The sequence below is a fragment of the Penicillium robsamsonii genome (genome assembly GCF_028829455.1).
Source record: "Penicillium robsamsonii strain IBT 29466 chromosome Unknown utg000005l_segment0_segment0, whole genome shotgun sequence".
Lineage (NCBI taxonomy): Eukaryota > Fungi > Ascomycota > Eurotiomycetes > Eurotiales > Aspergillaceae > Penicillium > Penicillium robsamsonii.
The window spans coordinates 392,617-415,059 of NW_026643223.1; the positions used below are offsets into that span (position 1 = coordinate 392,617).

The following is a 22,443-nucleotide window of genomic DNA, read 5'->3' on the forward strand; positions in this document are numbered from 1 at the left end:
AAATAATTGCCAACTGGTGAGTGACTATGTGGTGAGCGTTGGTATGAGCGTTGATGTGAGATGCGAGTGTTGGTCTGGCGCTTTGTTTATGGTTCGGAAAAACGGTAATATTTGGTTTCTTGGAATAGAGCAATGTATATTCTCTCTTTGTCGCTATACTTCGCCTATATCCCTGGTACATTCAAATGTCAACCCTGTTACGTAGGGGATTAACGACTCGGATATATAATCTTCCAATTCCCTCTTCTTTAGATCATACTAGAATCGATCATCCTCCTAGACTAGGAAAGGCATTAATTTATAGATGATAAAAAGAGCGCCGCGAGACTTGTAGAAAAAGTGTAAATGAATAAAGATTCATCGCAAAAAGAAAAAGAAGTTGGTTCCAGAGGGGGTCGAACCCTCGACTTTGGCGTTATTAGCACCACACTCTAACCAACTGAGTTATGGAACCCATCTATAACGCATTCAGTTCGCTAATTTCTTGAAGTAGGTAGCATCAGCCTGGCTGCAATCTACGTTGTGGAAACATGCCAATCATGCTTTGTTTTATGTAACGTATTTCACTAGCGAATGGGCCACACGGGCGACCCCAAAACACCATAGTAAATGCGATATATTACAATATGTTATCTCTACAACGGTGGTCTGTAGGGACTTTTGTTTATAGCATGGCGCTTTATAGGCGATATTTAGCATATTTAGGGAAAGTTCATGTCTTTATGACTGCGATATATATATTTCTAGATGTTAGGAACGTAATTTTCGGTAATTTTTGAAATGATAGTAAGATAGCATCCTACTCTCTTTGAAATTGATATATAGTGCTAACAAGTTTTATCAATAACTATCGACAAACGGTGAGATAGAATCAACATATGGTTGTTGAGATATAAATGTGGAATATATCGCATTTACTATGGTGTTTTGGGGTGACCCACTCGCCCGCGTGGCCCATTCGCTAGTGAAATACGTTATACGATAACTTCATTCATTTAATAAATAAATGAATGAAGACTGATATATGATATCATATCAAAAAAAAAAGAAAGTGGTTCCAGAGGGGGTCGAACCCTCGACTTTGGCGTTATTAGCACCACACTCTAACCAACTGAGTTATGGAACCTATCTATAATGTATTTGGTCAGTTAATAGAATCAAGAGAGTAGCCATAGCCTGACTGCTAATCTACGTTTGACGTACCGAGCTGCGCCACAAAACGCGTCTCTAAATTTGCACTTAATCAATTCAACCACCCACTATGCCACCAATTCGCCCTCAAAGCCCCCGAAATCCAACAGAGCAAGAGGGTAGGATCTTATTAGCTATCCAGGCTAGTAAAAATCAATAAATGAACCCTATTCATGAAGCAGAACGCCGATTTAACATACCCGAATCGACACTTCGGACACCTACGTGGCGTTCAATACCGCGCGATTTCTCGTGCTAATTCTCATAAACTGACATAAATTAAAGAGAAATCTCTTAACAAAGGATTCTCTCTATGGATTCTCGTGGATCAGCACCTCGGCCTTCTATAGTTTGAGAAATGGCGAATCGTCTTCTCGAAAAGCGCAAACCTACCCCGGTTCTTTCGGTCGGCGAGGATTAGGTTATAAACTTTGTGAAAAGAAACCCTCTCCTCTCATTCCGGTTCCCAAAGCGCTATAATTACAAGCACTCGAAATGCGAAGACCTAAAAGTTATCGGAGGGTGGTTCGATCTTATTTGAAAAATAATCCTTTAATTTAGAATCGACCGTTAATCGCTACGGCGAAGGTGATCTCGAGGAATGAAATCTACGGTCGACGCTCGGTTTTATAACCTAGAAACCGGGAATAAGTGACTATTATTAAGTGTACGAATGCTTTGGCCCTCCGTGTATGATTTTTACAGGTAAAGTCTTTATTAAATCTTGGTTCGACGGCTAGACTTCCGCACGACCCAGTCTGGGTCTGGGTCGAAATCTAATAACCCAGGCCCAACCAGTGACTGGGGCCCCAGAAAACCCAGTTTTGGCATAAATTATGGCATACATTTTTAAATAACATACTGTCATTTTCCTCTGTTATGGTTCCTACATCGAAATACTGCACTCTTAACTAATGAGGTAAAGGAATTTTTAAGAAGTCTCATTGTAATCGGGTGGGTGGTGTGCGCAGCTCGGTGGTGAAATACGTTATGCTTTGTTTTGTGTGTATGCTAACTTTAATCATTTACAAAATAAATGAAGACTGATATATGATATGATATCAAAAAAAAGAAAGTGGTTCCAGAGGGGGTCGAACCCTCGACTTTGGCGTTATTAGCACCACACTCTAACCAACTGAGTTATGGAACCTATCTATAATGTATTCAGCCCGTTAATATCTTCAAGAAAGTGACAATAGCCTGACTGCTATAAGCTACAGAGGCATGTAATTTACTAGACCTTGATAACTATGTGCGCTACTATATATACTTATAACCCTGCTGATTAATGCCTGGTTTTTACGCATATTCTAGTCTGTAAGCTTACCTCGGAAGATCTCGGCCCGCCGGCCATGATTTGGCCTAATACGGGGTTCAACAAGTGACAGACTATCGAGATGTAGATATATATATTTCATACGGATAGAAGTAGGTGCATCTTTCTGTCGATTGAGGCAGTTAATGCGGGCTAAACATTGGAAGTTGAATGACACTTTCGATTAACTTAATTCTCATGAGAACTCGGACAAGTTGGGGATTATACGGTATTTTAAATACACAAATATACTAGAAAATCTGCATTACTTATGCATCTGCCAAGAATTGACATGTTTGTATTATTTGAGGCCCATTGGGCCCCCATATAAGCCCAGTGGGGTTCTACCCTGGGCCTAGGACCGGGCCCAAAGCCCAGCCCATTTGCTGGTTGGGGCGGGTTGGGCTTTGGGCTTTATGGGCCGGTGCAGAGGTCTACTGGCACTCTCAGCTAGAGTCCGAGATACGCTAACCACATTTTATCATCCCAGTCCTCCAGCTCATACTATGTCTGCGTGGTTACTTACCATGTCCAGATTCCACCCTGGAGTCGGTTAACCATGCCGTGGATGCAGGCAATAATTGTGACCACTGATGTTGGTTGCACCCGAGCTGTGGTCGACAGTCCATAGATGATTTCTATATGCAGTAAATCCTCAAACAAAAGAAGGCTCCGTGTCAAACTGGTTTGCCCTAAGCTCCAAAGACCACAAGAAGAATAAAAATAGATGTGACCCAGTAGAGTTTAACCTATAAACAAGGTGCTCTTGTGTTTGGAATTAAAGTTGGGCTGAGCAGGACGACAAACCAAACACCACCCTCGAGTTCGGGTCAATTATGTGATAAGGTATGTAAAATGAACCAAATGTTGCAGATGATCGGTTATTTCAGGATTGTATTGCGAGCTTTTGGTATGTAGCGGGAAAAGTACAGTCTAGCTTGTCCTTGCCCATCATAATCTCAGACGCACCCAGCATCCTTCATTGTGACCAGCGATACCAGCGATACGCTTAGTGTCCAGCCATGTCCATGTCCGAGATGGGCTATACTATAATTTGATTTCATGCATGTGTCAAAGCACAGGTCCCCTCCCGATTATGAATGATAGGCTGTTTCTTAGCGCTTGCCTGCTCTATTTTTGTTTTAGCACTACTTGGATCACCTCAGGAAAATTTTGCCAAACGGGTGACCACGGAATTTCCGGGAAATGGGCCATTTGCTCGAAATGCGAGGCTCACCTCGCTGGTGGGCCTGAAGAGTGGATTGATCTGACGATCTAGACACTTGAGTTCACACGGCTAAGCCATTGACTGACAAACGATTGACAACCATCCTCTTGACCGCTACATGAATTGATATCAACATTGTCGTCATCGGAGCTTTCAATGTCGATCCAGGAATGCCGATATAAAGGTTTTTCATTTGCCAAGTACCCTGTGTATCTAAGCCAACCAAACATTCCGCGAGTTGCAGCCTCCGAAGCTACCTCAGAAAATAAATTTGAGCCATTTTGTATCGGGTAGTAGTTTTCCTTATGTCTCTGTGTCAGAACTTCTCAACCAAATTCCATCGGAGATATACCGGAGTCTTCGAGCGTTTCTCCATTTGCTAGATTCCAGTTCCAAGTTTTGTACTTCAGTGACAGCAGCAAGCGGCATGTTGCTGCACTGCAAGTTCGGTATCAAGAAGCCGAGTTTCTCCAAACGGTTTCCACGGATGGACGGGAGGTCTCATATATCTATCACAGGCTGTGATAAATAGCAAACGACACTCGTCTTCCCTGCGGATCATTTGGCCGTCATTACTACCAAGTTCCACAGTTATGAAAGATTGGTGCGTTCCTGTCCAAGCCGCTGCATTGAATTCCGTTGCTGTAAGCCCGATCCCGATATTTCGTATTGTAGGGTTTGCTAGTCCCGCCCCATTCGCACCGAGCCAAAGGCTAGCTAATCTGGGCTGCCGATATGCAAGGACTTTGGCGAGGGTAAGGGGTTTCTCCTCTTAGACCAAAGGGTTTGTTATTGAAAGATAGGATTAAGCCAGGCGCTGACAAGATTGCATTTAACCTCTCCATTAAAGAAGGTACTGGAAAGTAAAGAGCGCATGCCCTACACATTATAACTCAGCATCATATAACGGGAAAGAAATTCCGAGTATTCCTTCACTAGATTTGATGATTTTTGTGACAGGGACGACGGTCCATAGTGCAAGGCTGGTTTCGGGATAGGAAGCGAAATGGAATCTCCGCTGAGCAATGGAATGTAAAGCGCAGTAATTAGGGCCACGGAAAACTGCCCGTAGAGTCGGTGATAAGAGTAAAACCTGGCGAGATATTCCAAAGCAGCACCAGATGTCGGCAGTCCTTCCTTAGAGATTGGATAACCTCCTGCTATCCCCATGCTGGCTTTATCGGAGATAATAACAGACTAAGGTGAGTAGTATGTTTTGTTTTTGTAATCTATAGTTATTTCCCAGCCGCCGCTAGAGCGTAATATAGCCCCCCACCAAGCTGCTTCAGCAGCTTTAACATCGTGTCCTATATCAATTTCGATTGTATCATGGTGTGTGGGATCTGTTACAAGCTGACCGGCCTTATGCGTGAAGTTGCTACTGCATTGGTGTCCCGAAGCGTGCTTCAGTGATTCTGCCCATCGCACAGAAAGGATGTAAGCCCACGTAAGGAGCAAAATGCTAATATAATTTCCCTCGTCATGATTTGAGATGCCATTAACACCAGGCCATTCTTGCAGGGGGGCGGAATTTGATATCTCCACTGTTAATGGGTTGGGAACAGCCAGCAGAATATCCAAAGACATTGTTTTCGGTTCGAGGTAACATTGCCCATGTGAAGTAGTCTAGGTTGATTGTCCAGAAATTAGGAGACCAATTTGTTCCCTGCTCGATTCCCTTTCTACATAGGTAAAGGGCAGTTCAGTATCTTTAGAAACCAATCCATATCCAAGGAAAGACGGTGTTCTCTCGAGAGGCGATTTCAGCTCGATGGAAGAAGGTGGGAGACGAGGGTTTTTATAAGCATTTGTTAGGTGGGAGGACCATTCATCATAGCTTTCGGAAAGGACACGATTAAATTTTTCTTTGCTTGGACGAATGGCATCATCCATGTTAGTCTCAGACTATGTAGTTGAATCCAAGGCACTGCCGCTATGAATCCAGCAGAGTGCTAGACAGACCAGTTCGAATAAAAGATATCCAGGGATTTCGGTGTTTATGAACGCCAGACCATTAATGGGCAAAAGGACGCATGAAGCTAGTGATTTGGGTGTATTCAAGGAACAAAGATGGCAACACTGGCAAGTTCTGGGGGAAGGGAGGTTGGGATTGTACTTAAACTGTCGAGATGGTAGGTTACTTCACATCACATCGACTTTCGGCTGAACTAATATTTCGAGCCCCTCCTCACGGCTGAAAAAAATCGTTACACTCCCAAGCTTATCATGATCCGCCCCAAAGCTATAGTCCTACTAGCCTTACTTTGCTCCAACCACTTTCCATTTCAGAAGTCTTCAGTACTTCCCGAAACCGGTGTCACCACTTATATATACTCTTTGGCTGCGGGGGAGAATATTTTTGAGCGGTGGCGTAGTCGCGCTCCCCTTGGTCCACATTTCCATATTGTCTGCGTTGTCAAAAAGCAGAAGCCACTTTCCGGCGCTGTCTATTTGAAATTAATCGGATTGGTGGGTGTCCAGCTATAGATTTTGTCCAGCTCGGTGGTGAAATACGTTATACGCCAACTTACTTTCTCATTTATTAAATGAATGAAGATTCATCCTTCAAAAAAGGAGAAGTGGTTCCAGAGGGGGTCGAACCCTCGACTTTGGCGTTATTAGCACCACACTCTAACCAACTGAGTTATGGAACCGATGACTATAAACATTCAAAAAACTTTGATAATCAAATTCTAAAAACTCTTAGATCACATGGCGCATATAATGATACCGGATAAACCTATAACCCGGTTATAACGATAAAATCCGGTGCTTGAAGTGATCAGCCATACAAATATCGTTAAAACCTCTTGTATACGATTATCGTAAATTCATCCGCTCTTCTACGCAAAATATCGTTATATCCAGGGCTTTATTAAGCATTTTAAACCAATGAAAATGCCTCGCCGATCGATCCAAATTGTCACGGATAATTATGTGCGATACTATATACATTGGTCCCGGGCATATCCTTTACACCCCCTTCGTACGTAAAGAGGCACTAGGAATAAAGACCTTTTTAAGCTAATGATGTCTAATTTCATCAGAGGTCCAGCCGTTAGGACTAGGTTCGAAGCGCTAATCCTCTGGGAGGCCGCCGTTAAACCATGATTTAATAAATACTTTGCCTTTAAAGATAATACACAGAGGAAGCGCCTACCCAGAAGCATTTGTACACCTACCCACCGTCACCTATTCACGATTTCCAGTTATAAAACTACTCTCCGACTAGGTAGATCACTTCTCGTAATAACCTTCGTAGTTAATATCACTCCCATTACGAAACCCGTCTCGTTAAAGTTATAGATATCATCTGGGTCGATCCTAAATTAAAGGATAGTTCTTTAAATAAGATTAAACCACTCCTGAATGATCTTTATATCTTTAAATTTCGTGAGCTCGTAATTATAACGTTTCGAGAATCAGGAGCAGAGGATAGGATGCCGTTTCACAAAGTTATATACTCATTTTTTCGCCGGCCGAAATAACTGGGGTAGTTCCACGCTTTCAAAGAAAAAGATCCGCCATTTCTCGTGCAGTAGAATGCCGGGGGGCTACTCCACGAGAATCCATAGAGAGAATCCATTTTTGAAGAGATTCCTCCTCAATTTATGTCAATTTAGTGCAATTAGCGCGAGAAATCGCGCGGCTTTTAACACCACGGAGGCGGGTAGAGAGTGTTGAATTCATTGAATTAAGTACGTTAAATCGGCGTGCTGCTTCATGAATAGGGTTGATTTCTTGGTTCTTAATAGCCTGGATAGCTAATAAGATGCTACCCTCTTGCTCTATTGAATTTCTAGAGGGTTGAGAACGAATTAGTGGCATGGTGGGTGGTTGAATGAACTAAGTAAGATTTAATTCCTGTATGCGTTTTGGTGGGGTGTCCAGCTCGGGCACCGAATACGTTAAAATGAGCGAGAGATTAATAACTATGTTATAGAAGGACTACAATGGAAACAAAAATCTAGAAGGAAAAAAATAAATAAGCTGGTTCCAGAGGGGGTCGAACCCTCGACTTTGGCGTTATTAGCACCACACTCTAACCAACTGAGTTATGGAACCAATGGATAATATATTGCGCGCACATATGTTAAGAAGTAGACTGTATGTAAAAATAACTGTAGGACGATCAATTTCGCAAAGCATGGGCTCATTGGTCCTCTGTTGTAGTCTCAACTAAAAGACAGCTTTCATAGAGCAATTATATATCTTAAATCGGTGCTAGGGCGTCTTTTTTGCACTTCTTTCTATGGATCTTTTCAGGGTGTAAAGTTATATACCTTAGAAAGCATGTTAATATTAATATGACAGAATTTTATGATGGTATGTATACCCCCTGAAGCCCGGACGGCTTCCCAGGTTTAACAGCCAGGGGGCGTGACCGATAATAGTTTGCGGGAGAGTGGCGAATACATGATTGACTCCCTGCCGTAGCTTCGGTGACAGACCACTCCTACCTGTTCAGCTGGTTTATCTGGCTAGTTAGACAAAGTCGAAACTAAATTCTCGCTATAGGATTAGGTGATCCCCCTTCCCTGGCCCATATGTTGATGGTACCTTGGGTTCTTCCTTTGTAGCCTCCTTTTTAGGAGCTGGAGAATTTGCTGGATCATGGGTAGTAACTTCTGTTTTCGCCTCGGGCTTCCTGCTAGCTTGTGGGGCTGTCCTGAGTTGTCCATGTAGAACAGTGCTAGGGCGATACTATACAACTCAAGATTCGATCTCTGGCTCTGATGCTTGATAATTATATCTTTGGCTGAGCTGAAGCTCGACCGCTTTATCTTAGCTAAATTGGTAACTTTGAGCTATAGCTGATTCCCCTTGTGATCACCACCCATCATCTGCCTAAGCTCCGTGACAGTGTTATCGACGAGGATCCCATCTATATCACCCTGAGATGCCTTGGAGCGGTCCTTCAATTCACCGCCAATATGAGTATAGAGCCAATCGACTCCCATTGTGGACCAATAAAGCCTTTTCTTATATCTCGTGTCTGTCCCAGGGAATCCTCTTGGTCCTTTGGTCTTCTAGTTTCTATTTATCAATCATCAAATCCATCATATTGATTTGATTCTATGATCTTCACGGGTTATGGAACCTCCCTTTTATTGGTTAGATACATTTTGGTTATCACGCTTCCAAGACCGATTTTTGAATAAGGCCTTAACTCTTTGATCCAGGGCATCAGCATTGACCTTTTTGAACACGGGGTTTGTACCTCTGTCTATCCTCATCAGAGTATCTCTCATCAAAAAGCCTTGCATGCTTCTTTGAATAGCTTCTTTCACCAATAAAATTCTCTTTAATCATCACCTTTCATCAAACGAACATCTTTCTTCGTTACGTCTGAGCCGGGTCCCAGTCCTATTACCAGAGAATGGTCATATTAGGTTCTAGGGTGTGGGTATTCTCGAACAATTCAATAGGAGTTTCGAGAGCTGATCCGATACAGTGCGATTCATTCTCCCCCTCTGGGAATCAAGCCAATCATTGACCCTTTAGAGCACATTAGACCTCTTACCATAGGACTACATAACTATATAACGTATTTCACGGGCGAATGGCCACCACCAAAATCTCATAGTAAATGTGGTGATTTATAACTTTACATCTCAACAATGACATTCTTCTTGAGACTCATTCTTGTCGACAGCAGTTGGTACGGATTTTGAACTTCGTATATAAATATTAAGGAAATTAAAATGCTATGGTATCACAGTATTGAAAATCACCATGTTGAGAACTACGAATATATATAACTTGATATCTCAACAATAGTTTTTTTACGGGGGCTCTCGTAAGTTAGTCCTTTTTGTGTGACATCTAACCTCTTTGGAAGGGTTTAGAACAATTTTATGACTCCCCCCCGTAGATTTCACTAGGCGCTCACCGAGGGGTGATTGAATGCCACAGAAGGCTCTCTATCTTTCGGATTGACGGGGAGTCTGATATGTCCGATAGAAAGGATTTTCACAAGAGGGTGATGATGTTTCTAAGCACTACAATACAATGGGTTAGGAAGGAATCCCACGCCCGACGGAGGCGGTCAACCGCTCAGACAGTGACACCACATCCTCCATTCTCCAGCAGAACTTCCTTGCTGTCACCTGACTTCCCTCTCAGTAGCCATCAGCTTGTGAAATGTTCCTTATTATGAGGTCTGGTTCAAGATATGAAAAAAGTTAGCGGCCAACAGCAATATGGTTCCATAACTCAGTTGGTTAGAGTGTGGTGCTAATAACGCCAAAGTCGAGGGTTCGACCCCCTCTGGAACCATGATATTCTTTTTTGGTCCGTTCTTTGATTTTTGCTGCTCTATAGTTGTTCGTTATCTTTATAATTTCATAATTCAAACAAGAACCAAAGTGCTCGACGTGCGGGGAAAAAAAAGAGCGAACCCAACCAGAGCAACAGCAATGCAATAACGAGAGAAGCGAAAATCGCGCCAAAAAAAACCCGAACTAACTAACAATCATGGTTTGGCACATATTTCCAAAGTTGAGCTGAAATACAGTCAGTCCCACAGCGCCAGAGACAAGACGGCCGAAAGAACCTCGATTTTGTCATTACCAGCAGCCTCCACGTCCTAACTCTTAGCAATATCTCCTAGAGTGCGCTAGTGTCACCAAATCGATATAGCTCCCCTTTATCGAAGATAAGCCAAGACGATTAGAGTTACCTGATAGAAGTGATAGAACCAACACGAGTGGCAGGAGAGATTCAATTATATCTACTGTGGAGGCCATCGTTAAAGCCGTCTTCAAGGATAGCGGATAGAAGATCACGGCTACTAAAGGTGCAATAGAGGCTTTAGGCGTTTCTTGACCTAAGTGATATATATCTTCATCATAGTTAACGTGTGTTTAACCCTCTTTGAAAAATGTCAAGTTCGGAGCATCTACCCGTGTTAATAGGACTCTATTTACTCCCCACAGAGGCCTACGGATGCCTACCTGCTAGGGTTGGTCGATAGGACTACAAAGACGCGGAAATGGCATTTCGAAGCATAGTGATATGTAATTTGATCCGCTTCGAAATGGAGTTTGGCGCTTTATAGTGCCGCCCACTTATCCTGGCAGAGCAGCGTCCATACGCCTGTACGAGGATGAAATCGGCCTCAAGCTACGAAGCCATTTCTGATCATATTTAACTCAAAATTAACCGAAAAGTATAACTAATCACCAATACCAACCCAGGCTGTCGTTACCATGTCAAACTGATAACCCGGCAAATATAATCTTCACCAACTGAAGGTTGTGGTGTTTCTGGCTTCAACTTTTTTGTGTTTCATCAACTGAAGATATAGATGCTCGTTAGATAATTGTATGAAATTCTTTTCATGTCCATCATTGCCTTTCTTCTTTGCTCCCCCTCATTATCTGTCAGTCCACACTTTCATTTTAACCAGTAACACTGTCATACACAGGTTATATGGTTTGCTTACATAGACTTCACATGATGGAATTAGACTGTCCATAATCGATACTCCGTACAGAGTAACGCACATATATATACCTTTGTTATCTGAGTAAGAAGCAAAAATACTGACAAAAAGGAGATGAAGAATATAGTTAGATAGTAGATAGATAGGTAACTATGGCAAAAAAGCCAAGAAAGGACAAAAAAAGAGATCGTGGTTCCAGAGGGGGTCGAACCCTCGACTTTGGCGTTATTAGCACCACACTCTAACCAACTGAGTTATGGAACCATTGCTTGTTAATTTTTGAATTTAATGTATTATGACCCCGAGCTCCAGAAACCAGACAATAAATCGATTTGCGAGCCACCCAGCTTCAATTCGAATAAAATTAGGCTATCCTAAAAGCAAAAAGGAACCCCTTGGGCTATTATTTGGACCCTTTCTCCACTATTTAAACCTATTGAGGCCTCTTGCAGCATTTGTATTTCCAATGCATTCTCCCGCTAAGAATGCATGAGTCCATGGCGTTGGCGGTTAGGAACGATAGGTACTTCTATTACTATGTAGCCCCCTAGCAAAATGAAGTCACTAACGTTTTTTGCTAGCCTCACCAGTATACTCAGTGAGCAAAAAGCGGTACAGGGTGAGCACTGGAGCGGAAAGGGAAAGCCATCTCGGGCGACCTAAAATCCACTGTACATGTAAGTATATGAATGGGCCAGACGCGTTAAAGGATAGGAGTTGAGTCCGACTATGAGCCAAGAGACTCGGCTTTCTGGCAATCGTAGGCATGTCGTTGATATTAAAACAATTTGTGATAAATAGCGCCGTTGCTTTTGCGTAAGGGGAAAGCTGAGAGTTTTGGGGCCTGTCCAATTGAGGTCGGAATTGGCTAGCTCAGAAAAAGTCCCATAGCATCAGCACATACCCTGGAGGATTGTAAGATGTGAGCTAACTCCAACGTTAGGAAGCCATAAGTGATATAAATACACACAATATAGCTACTCATTTTCATGTTTATAGTATCAACCAGTCTGGAGGTACCTACATGTTAACTTATATTAAACTAAATATAAGTTGCCATGAACGCAGACGAATAACTGAATAGGTAGTTCTACTTCTTTCCTCTTACTCTCATCTATAGCCTCAGATTTGTGAAACCTACAAGTGGCGAGAGAGCCCGGTCCTAAGATGTCCCCATGCCGTTCCCTTGCTCCTTCCAGTTTGACATTGGACATCTCCCCCCATCACTCTCAACTTGAACTTCACTCTCCCCTCCCCATAAATATCACCTCTATTAAACTAAGTCCGCCAAAATGATTGTTGTCACCGGTGGAGCCGGCTTTGTCGGTTCGAACATCGTCAAGGAGTTGAACAACCGTGGCGTGACCAACATCGTGGTCGTCGACGACATGACGGATGGATCCAAGTTCCGCAACCTGGTCAACTGCAAGGTAGCCGACTTCATCGAGGCGACAGCCTTCCGTGAATCGATTCGGACCAAAACCTTCCATCATCGTCCCCGAGTCATCTTCCACTATGGTGCAATCTCCTCCATCACCACAACCAACGGCAATAAAATGCTCGACGTCAACTTTACCTACTCCAAGGAGCTCTTCCAGTGGTGCAAGAACCAGGGCGTTCGCTTCATCTACGCCTCATCCGCTGCCGTGTATGGAAACAAAACTACCTTCACCGAGGGAGACGCCCAAGAAGCTCCACTGAACATTTATGGATACTCAAAGATGCTGTTTGATGAGTATGTCGTCAAGAACACCGATGCCCGCTGCCCCCAATTTGCAGGACTGCGCCTTTTCAATGTCTACGGACCCGGCGAACAGCACCGAGATGCGGTCCCGAGCACCGTCTATCAATTCTACGCAAAACGCAAATCATTCAAAGCCATTGAACTCTTTGGCGAATACGCTGGAGTCGAAGCGGGGCAACAGAAGCGTGACTTTGTCCACGTCGAGGACGTCGCCCGTCTAAATTGTTGGTTCCTTGACCACCCGGAAATCAGCGGTATCTACAATGTCGGCACTGGTGTTGCTAGCAGCTTCCATGATGTCGCCATGGAAGTCGCTAAGCATTTTGGCAACCCAGAAGGTTACATCAAGTTCATCCCCTTCCCCTCCGAATTGAAAGGCAGATACCAGAACTTTACATGTGCCGATATCTCGAAGCTCCGTCGGGTTGGCTCTGTGTTGCGTTTCCGAAGCATCAAGGAAGGTATCAAGGACTACATGGAATGGCTTGAAAATAATGAGGGCTTGGATGGCTAATCGTTGCGCCGACACCTAACAACTTCGACAATGTGGTCAAGTTTCCACTCTGTGACAGCTTTTATCTTTCGAGCCGATATGAGCCATTTGTCTCTGTTAACAGAAACCTCTTCATATTTGGGGACTCCAAATATACTTAATCTAACATGAGGGGGAAAAATGTGGAACGGCCAACCTGTGTTCATGCCTGGATTGAGACTTGAGCCTTTCTACAAGGTCAACTAGGTAGCCAGAATTTCCACAATGAAACAGATATCTCTAAACATTCTTCTAAAATATAGGCAGTTGTGTGATATGTACCTCGGCATCTCTGCAACCCCACTAATTCTTTCGTGGGGTAATTATCTCCCTAACATTACACCCATTTCATGGCAACACCAACACTAACAGAGAGCAGGTCTCTGCGACCTGCAGGCCAGCTTGAACTGGAGGAGCCACAAGACGATGTGGAATTTATCAACCAACACCTCGAACCAGCGGACCATGGACCCGCTGCTTGGAAACTGCTGGGGACAGCATTTGTCTTTGAATCGCTGCTATGGGGTGAGCACAGCTTGAAGTTAACACACTACAAGTACTGACAGCTTCCAGGATTCCCACTCTCGTTCGGAGTCTTCCAAAATTATTACTCAGAGCTCCCCGAGTTCGCCGGTAATCCATACATCTCCGTGGTAGGCACCGTGGCCTCAGGAATATCCTACCTAGGAGCCCCGTTCACCGCACCATTCATCAAGCGCTTTCAAAAGTACCAGCGCCAGATGATCTGGATTGGATGTACGTTGGCATCCTTGAATCACTATCTGCGCATCCACTCACATTCTCACACCAGGGCCAATATGCATAATCGCACTAATAAGCGGATCCTTCGCCTCAACCCTCGAAACCCTCATCCTAACCCAAGGCGTAGCCTACGGCCTCGGCTTCCTCATATTCTACTACCCAATCCTCAACATGGTAAACGAATACTGGGTTGCACGTCGCGGGATGGCATACGGACTCCTCTGCAGCGCATCAGGCGTCTCGGGCGCTGCAATGCCCCTCATAATGGAGAAACTGTTAAACAAATACGGCTATCGAACGACGCTACGAATTGTCGCCATTGCGCTATTCGTTCTCACCGGTCCATTGATACCTTTCCTAAAGGGCCGCCTACCAGTCTCACGATATACCACACCGACAACAGCTCTATCAGACTGGAGGTTCCTTCGAACACCTCTGTTCTGGGTATACTCCGGTTCGAATGTGATACAAGGATTGGGGTATTTCTTTCCATCGCTGTATCTACCTTCATATGCTCAGTCGATGGGGATGAGTAGTACAATGGGAGCGCTACTTCTTGCGTTGATGAGTGTATCGCAAGTGGCGGGTCAGTTTACGTTTGGGGTTCTGTCTGATAGGAAGGTTTCTGTTAATTTTCTTATTGCCGTTTCGACTGTTGTTTCGGCCGTGGCTTCCTTTGCGTTATGGGGACTTGCTCATTCGCTCGCGCCTTTGATTGTCTTTGCTTTGGTTTATGGCTTTTTCGGAGCTGGGTATGTTGCTATGTGGGCGAGGATGTCGACGACTGTGAGTGCGGATCCGATGGCTATGTCGATGATCTTTAGTTTGTTTTGTTTCGGGAAGGGAATTGGGAATGTCTTGACTGGTCCGATTAGTGCGAACTTGATATCTCGGGTTCTTGTGTTGGAGAATTATGGTTTGACGAAGTATATGGCTGTTGTCATTTTCACGGGTGGTTGTATGGCATTCAGTGGTGTTATCGTGGGGTCATGGTCTATAGGCAAGCGAGGGATGAGGTTTCTTCTGTGATATCTAGATATGCATAGGCTGGTTTGAAACTGGTCTGTAATATCTCATTTCGGGACTCTGTATACGGGATTCTGCATCTCAACATCTACAAATTTCCTTTGTTTGCTGACATACCTATCCATTATATAAACGCATGCCCTTTAGTTAGCTAATCCGTCGCGTGTATTTTTCCCTTTCAATCATCCCCTTACCTTTCATATATCCAGAATTCATCACTTTGATAACATCTTTGCCTACCCGGATGTGAAAGCCCCTCGAGACTGAGCACGGAAGCAAAAGCTGAAAATGGCCTGAGACATCGCATCGCCTAAGACGAGCACAGTGTTGACAGAGCCTAGGCAGACGACTACGTTGATGAAATTCGAGCCCGGGAAGTCGAATCTCGCATGGTTCTTGGTGCTGCAGCAGATGCTTCCTGGAATGGCGCCGTCTATATCGCTCTTTCTCTCTTCTTTTTTGTTGGCGCCTGGGGTATGTTCCAGCAGCGTATTTTCGGTTCCCCTGTTGCCTCGGACGTCCCTCCTTCCATGCCCAGCTGATGGATTCCGATGGGCTGCCAGCGCCAGACGTGAAAGATCTTCCAGCTCAAGCCGACCTAGGCCTCGAGTATGTCGCAGTGCAAATCTGGGAACCTTATCAACTTGATGAGGAGGCCGCATTCCGTAATATCATCCTCGCGGCCCGTTCCTCGCTCGATGAGCGGTCGAGTCCACTGGGCACGGCGGCCAGGGTCCGTCACCACCTCGCCCTACCGTCTATACGCTCCACGCTGTTCGAGTTCAGTCGCAACCAGACAGTACTCTTGCATCTTCCACTCTGTTTCCAAATGGTGGCGCCGAGCTCTAGAACTCCTGCATTCGCACTGTCAGGTCTGATGAGTGCGTGCGACATCGTGTGTGAGAAAGAAATTAGGCCGGTTCGCTCGTCACCCGCGGTTTCTAGTGATCTCCTTTTACCCCAGTGAAACTTCGTACCCCGGTTAATCTGTCACATCTTCGAGTATGGGGATGAACTGAAAGCCCTTTGGAATTAGAAAAATCTCGACCAAAGAGGAAAACGTCCCACAGAAGATACATTGAAGAATCATCAAGGACTCCGATATAATTTGTCCTCGCTGAACTGCTAGAGGGATTAAAGACTATGAAAAAGTGGCTACTACGGAGAAAAAGCATTTAGAGAGACATCTGGAATGTGTAGTTAGTGGGTTTTATGATCTAGTCAAAGACTCCAATATAGAAGATAACTATTCCATAAATTGTAAAAGCCATGACACGAGAAGCACATTCTTAAGAAAAAGGCGAAGTCTATCCCGTTAGATTAGGGAGTGAGTAAATAAAATACAAAGAAGTCCCCTTAGGACCAACGATCTGAGTCAATTCCCGGCCAATAATTCCCATAAAAACCAGGAAGAACCACTCCAGGGCCAGGAAGACAAGCACACACGGAGAAAAAACAGGAAATCAATCCGCATGTGCGTATTTGTAATAGGAAGAGAAAAAAGAAAAGAGCTACCTGTAGGATAGTCTGCTAGAAAAACGAATTTACATGATCAAGCTGAAGAAAGCAGCGAGAGAAGCCAGAACAAGACTGGATGCGACCGACAGACTCGAGGCTGAGTTGAAGACTGGTGATGCACTGGGTGAGGGGCTTCGACTGGCGTACGCGTACCCGCCCGAGGTCATCCAGGACGCTGATGCACGAGCGGGAATATGGCTGGTATGTGCTGGGGAAGCGCCGCTGGGACCAGCTGGGACCAGCCCGACGGTTGGGACGGCGCCAGAGCTCGATCCAGTGTTTGTGACAAAGCTGACCTGTGGGACGGTGACGGTGTAGGTCGAGTAGGTGATTGTTGTGCAAGGGAGAGAGGGGACGGAGGTGATAGGGACGACGGCGCTGGCGGTGACACTGGCGCCAGCGACACTGGATGTTGGAGCGGGAGGAGCAACTGTCGGGATCAGGGTGATTGTTGAGGGGATGGCAGTTACGATGCCTGGGTTCTGGGGGACCCAGGTGGCGCAGATACCCGTGAAGTAGGAGAGAGCAGACTGGATCTCTTCCTTGGAGGCGCCCCAGGCTTGGATGCAGGAGATGACTTTGCCGGTGAATTCGCTGTTGGGACAGAAGCATGAGGCATCGCTGTTAGATGTGCACTTAGGAGCGAGGGTGAGCCAGGTGTTGATGCACTGGGGGACGGTGTTGGGGCAGGGAGCTGAGGGAGCTGGGGGAGCTGGGCTCGATCCCGGGGAAACACCGGTGGGGACTGCCGGGGTGTTGCTAGCCGTAGAGTGAGAATGAGTCTCGGTGCCAGCAGTGGCGGTAGTGACAGTAGTGGAACACTGGGTACAGATGGTTGAGACGGAGGTGAGGGTCACTGTGGAAACTGTGTTGGATGTGGTGACGAAGGTAGAAGAACCCGAAGTGACGGTGTTGGTCACGGGACAGGTGGTCTCGGTCACATAAGTCACAACTGTGGTAGTGGCACCCTCGGGGATAGTTGGTGTAGAGGTGACACCAACGCTAGATGGCACGATACTGGTGACAGTGGGGCCCGTAGGAGCAGTGGTGGTGGCGATATCTGTTTCAGAGGGAGCGGGAGTGCTTCCGGCAGCGACAGAGCTGGGAAGGTAGGGAGTGGAGGTCGAGGTCAAGGTAACAGTTGAAACCGTGCTGGATGTCGTGACGAAAGTCGACGATCCAGAAGTGATAGTGGCAGTCACAGGACAAGTAGTCTCAGTTACATAAGTTATAACCGTGGCAGTCGACCCTTGAGGAATGGCAGGTGTGGTCCCAGCACCCACGCTGGAGGGGATCGAGCTAATGATAGCGGGACCGCTAGGAAGGGGACTGGAGGCCTCTGCAGATGAAGAGACCGGGCTTGCTCCTTCGGAAGTCCCAGATGGGGCCGGGCTCGAGGCCTCGGGGATACCAGATGGCGCAGTGCTAGGACCGACTGTGCTCGAAGCCACGGGAGTACCAGTACCAGACGGAGCAATAGTGCTCTGACCAGCAACGGAGGTCGCGGTAGCGGAGCACCGAGTGCAGATCGTAGAGACAGTAGTCATGGTAACAGTCGAAATGGTGCTCGAGGTAGTCACGAAAGTAGAAGAACCGGAGGTGATAGTGTTAGTCACCGGGCAAGTAGTCACAGTCTCGTACGTAACGACAGTGGTAGTGACATCGCTAGGGGCGGGGGGAGTTCCAGCTGGAGATGAAGGTGTAGGGGACGAGAGAACCGAGGTCACGCCGGGCGACGAGGAGGTCCCAGCCGACGTAGGACCAGTTGGAGTGCCAGCGGGAGGAGATGCTTCGGTCAACGTAGAAGTAGCTGTAGTGTCACTGGGGGGAGGTGCTTCGGTCAACGTAGAAGTAGCTGTAGTGTCACTGGGGGGAGGTGCTTCGGTCAACGTAGAAGTAGCTGTAGTGTCACTGGGGGGAGGTGCTTCGGTCAACGTAGAAGTAGCTGTAGTGTCACTTGGAGGAGGTGCTTCGGTCAACGTAGAAGTAGCTGTAGTGTCACTGGGGGGAGGTGCTTCGGTCAACGTAGAAGTAGCTGTAGTGTCACTAGGAGGAGTTGATCCAGCAGGGGAGCTAACGGGCAAGACGCTGCTTGGGCCTGGGCCTGCAGGCAGAGATGTGGTGATAAGAGCAGTAGTCTCGGTGACGGGACACACAGTCGTCGAGACAGCAATAGTCGAAGTCACTACAACGGTCGAGTCTGCTGGACAGCTCACAACCTCGGGAGCACAGCTGGTGATGGTGATCTCGCTGGTAGAATACACCGTTGAGGTAGTCATCCTGACAGGAGTGGTAATCGCTGGGGTTGAAGGCCCGCCCGCAGTGGAGGAAACGGAAGGAATCAATGGAGTTGATGCAGTAGGGATTTCAGTTCCAACAGGAGTCTCGCTCGTAGTGGAGGAAACAGAAGCCGGAATCGACGATGTCAATGTGCCACTGGCAGGAGGAACACCAGCTGATGAGCTTCCAGGGAGAACACCGCTGGGGCTAGGTATAGCAGGCACAGATGAGGTGACAACAGCTGTAGTCTCAGTGACGGGACACACAGTTGTCGAGACAGCAATAGTCGAAGTCACTACAACGGTCGAGTCTGCTGGACAGCTCACAACCTCGGGAGCACAGCTAGTGATGGTTATCTCGCTGGTGGAGTACACCGTTGAGGTAGTCATCCTGACAGGAGTGGTAATCGCTGGGGTTGATGGCCCGCCCGCAGCGGAGGAAACGGAAGGAATCAATGGGGTTGATGCAGTAGGGGTTCCAGTTCCAGCAGGAGTCTCGCTCGTGGTGGAGGAAACAGAAGCCGGAATCGACGATGTCAATGTGCTACTAGCAGGAGGAACACCAGCTGATGAGCTTCCAGGGAGAACACCGCTGGGACTAGGTACAGCAGGCTCAGATGACGAGGCTGTAGCGGCAGGAGTAGTCTCAGTGACGGGACACACAGTCGTTGAGACAGCGACGGTAGAAGTCACTACAACGGTCGAGTCTGCTGGACAGCTCACAACCTCGGGAGCACAGCTAGTGATGGTGATCTCGCTGGTGGAGTAAACCGTTGAGGTAGTCATCCTAACGGGAGTGGTAATCGCGGGGGTTGAAGGCCCGCCCGTAATGGAAGAAACAGAAGGAACCAATGGGGTTGATGCGGTGGGGGTTCCAGTTCCAGCGGGGGTCTCGCTAGTGGTAGACGAAACAGAAGAAGACGCCGGAATCGGAGAGGTGGATGAATCACTAGAAGGAGGAACACCAGCTGATGAGCTTCCAGGGAGAACACCGCTGGGATTAGGTACGGCAGGCTCAGATGACGAGGCTGTAGCGGCAGGAGTAGTCTCAGTGACGGGGCAAACCGTGGTGGAAAGAGCGATGGTGGAGGTTATCACAGTGGTTGAGCCTGATCCAGCAGGGCAATCAGTGACAGTCGGAGCACAGCTAGTGACAGTGATCAAACTGGTTGTGAAGACAGTCGATGTAGTCATCCGAAGAGGTGTGCTGGTGACTGGAACAACAGAAGAGCCTGGTACAGAGAGCGTAGGTACAACGATAGAGCTGGAGCTAGCAGACCCATATGTACTGGCCGGCGGGGTGGTGACTGGAACAATAGAAGTTCCTGAGACTGAAAGCGTAGGCGCAACCGTAGAGCTGGTGACAGAGAGTGAAGACACAGCGGTAGAGCTGGAGTCAGCAGGCACAGATGAACTCGAGGTAGAGAGGGAAGGCACGGCAGTTGAGCTAGGGAGCGAAGGCACATCGATAGAGCTGGAGCCAGCAGGCACAGACTGATATGGAACTCTGGTAACAGGGGCGACAGTAGCAGTAATGGCAGGCACAGGCGCAGTGGTTGTCGAACCGGGAGTGCAGTCAAAGCCAACGCTGTAGATACCGAAACCACAGCTCTCATGTTTACTTTCAGCAGGCAGCTCGAAATGAACAGACTTGGCACCACCGCACTGGTCGTTGTTGACCACAGTACCAGCTGAGTTACAGGAAGCGGTGTTCTTGCATATCGATCCATCGGGCATGGTGTAGATAATGTGCAATTCGGTATCCTTCTCAGTGGCAATATGGAAATTGGTCACAGAGAAGCCGGTCTCATCCGTGCCGGAGGTGAACGATGGAGCCGAAGAACCAGAGCTCTGGGAGTCAGAGCTACCTTTGGAGACGGTACCGGAAATGCATTTCTGGGTCTATAATCATGGTTAGTATGTGAAGACGAAAGATAGACATACATAACTTACGCCACGCTTGCCAAGACTGGAACCAAAACCATTGCCGCAAGTAAAACCAGAGAAGGAGAAACCGCCATAGTCGGAGAATGAGCCAGGAGCAAGGTCAGTCCAGCTGAAGCCCTTGTGCTGGTAATCATTACACTTATTAGGCGATCTACCTGGGCTGGAGTAGCATTCCCCAGAACCCCAGTACTAAAAGCATTGTTAGCATGCATATCAAAGGCAATAGAACACGAGGTGAGGCAAATACCGCTTCGGTGGCCTGGCTAGAGGCCAGAAGAAAGAAAAACGTGATAACTGAAGTAACCTTCATTGTGGAAGGATATCGACAACGAGTGACGGGAAAGTGGGACGCGAAAAGAAAATTGAATGGAAGAAAATAAAAGAAGAGAGAGGAGGAATGAAAGAAACAAAAATGGACTGATATAAGGGTCTGGGCTAGATAGGCTGCGATGTAGAAAGCTAGGCCTCAATGGATATTGCGATATCAGGCTCAATTGTAGGGATATAGGCAGCAAAGCAGCCAATTTCTATTAGTATTGTTGACGGGCGACAAGGAAAAAAGCCTCAATGAAACTGAGCCGATATCAAATGAAAGAGGGTGGGACAGGGAATTGCGTATCCCTGAACGAGCGTCTTTGGTTGGAGACGAACCAAGATGGCCAGAAAGCCAAAAGTAAATCAAACAGTGACGAGAATGAAAGAAGTGCAGGGTCTGGGCAGAGTCGCAGTCTTTAAACAATCGGCCTAGGCTATGCCATGAACTTCTGCAGACAAAGAGCTCGGCTGCAGCTAGCAAGCATTTTTCTGCTGACCCAGATACCCTGGCGTCAATTCAGGTAAGACATTTCGTCAGAAAAAGCGAACATCTCTCCAATCGGCAGGAATGTGAAGGTACAGATGAAACGGTAGTGGCTGAAAAGAGAGCGAGCTTGGGATCCATCTAGAGTTCGCCGACTAGTGCATGATGGACCTGAAGAGGCTAGAAATGAGCCAGTCAGGGCTTGCAGACTGGGGCCATTGACCAGGGCGCCTGTAGGGTGTTCCAATCCCATCCAGCAACAGTTCATCGTGGGGTCTATGAGATCGGTGGACATTAGTTGACCAGCCAATGAGGGTAGTCGAGTAAAAATAGTATGAATATTAGGCGCTTGATCGGCACGGAAGCTTGCATATGGCCGAGTCTCCAGAATGTACTCACGTGAATCGCCCATCTTTTGAAGTCCCCATTAACACTTAGTATTACAGATTCAAAAGAACTCAAGATAATGCGACCGCGAAAAGAAAACCCCTTTAGCGTCTCGCCCATTGGCTTAGCGCCCTACATGCATGTCCCATATGTGCTTATTATTGATGTTCATGGTCGATCGCTCATGCGCCTTCGAAGCGCCGGGGTTGACGAATCAGCGCACAATGTAATTTTAGGCCAACGGTGTGTGTCGCACTAAATCAACTTT

The 22,443-nt window shown here is 46.7% G+C and overlaps 3 protein-coding genes across 3 annotated transcripts; 2 read left to right on the forward strand and 1 right to left on the reverse strand.

The window, feature by feature from the left end:
* Nucleotides 1–12,473: 12,473 nt before the first annotated feature.
* N7447_008180 (ADP-glyceromanno-heptose 6-epimerase) lies at nucleotides 12,474–13,439 on the forward strand (the record flags this gene model as incomplete). Its single annotated transcript, XM_057232442.1, has 1 exon — nucleotides 12,474–13,439. The coding sequence occupies one exon, from the start codon at nucleotides 12,474–12,476 to the stop codon at nucleotides 13,437–13,439; it is 966 nt and encodes a 321-aa protein (XP_057081984.1).
* A 368-nt stretch (nucleotides 13,440–13,807) lies between these two features.
* On the forward strand, nucleotides 13,808–16,094 carry N7447_008181 (major facilitator superfamily domain-containing protein; the record flags this gene model as incomplete). Its single annotated transcript, XM_057232443.1, has 6 exons — nucleotides 13,808–13,982; nucleotides 14,031–14,213; nucleotides 14,269–15,005; nucleotides 15,587–15,719; nucleotides 15,809–15,978; nucleotides 16,032–16,094. 6 exons carry the CDS (start codon nucleotides 13,808–13,810, stop codon nucleotides 16,092–16,094), a joined length of 1,461 nt encoding a protein of 486 aa, XP_057081985.1.
* A 695-nt stretch (nucleotides 16,095–16,789) lies between these two features.
* On the reverse strand, nucleotides 16,790–21,299 carry N7447_008182 (uncharacterized protein; the record flags this gene model as incomplete). Its single annotated transcript, XM_057232444.1, has 3 exons — nucleotides 16,790–20,944; nucleotides 20,996–21,178; nucleotides 21,237–21,299. 3 exons carry the CDS (start codon nucleotides 21,297–21,299, stop codon nucleotides 16,790–16,792), a joined length of 4,401 nt encoding a protein of 1,466 aa, XP_057081986.1.
* Nucleotides 21,300–22,443: the final 1,144 nt, after the last annotated feature.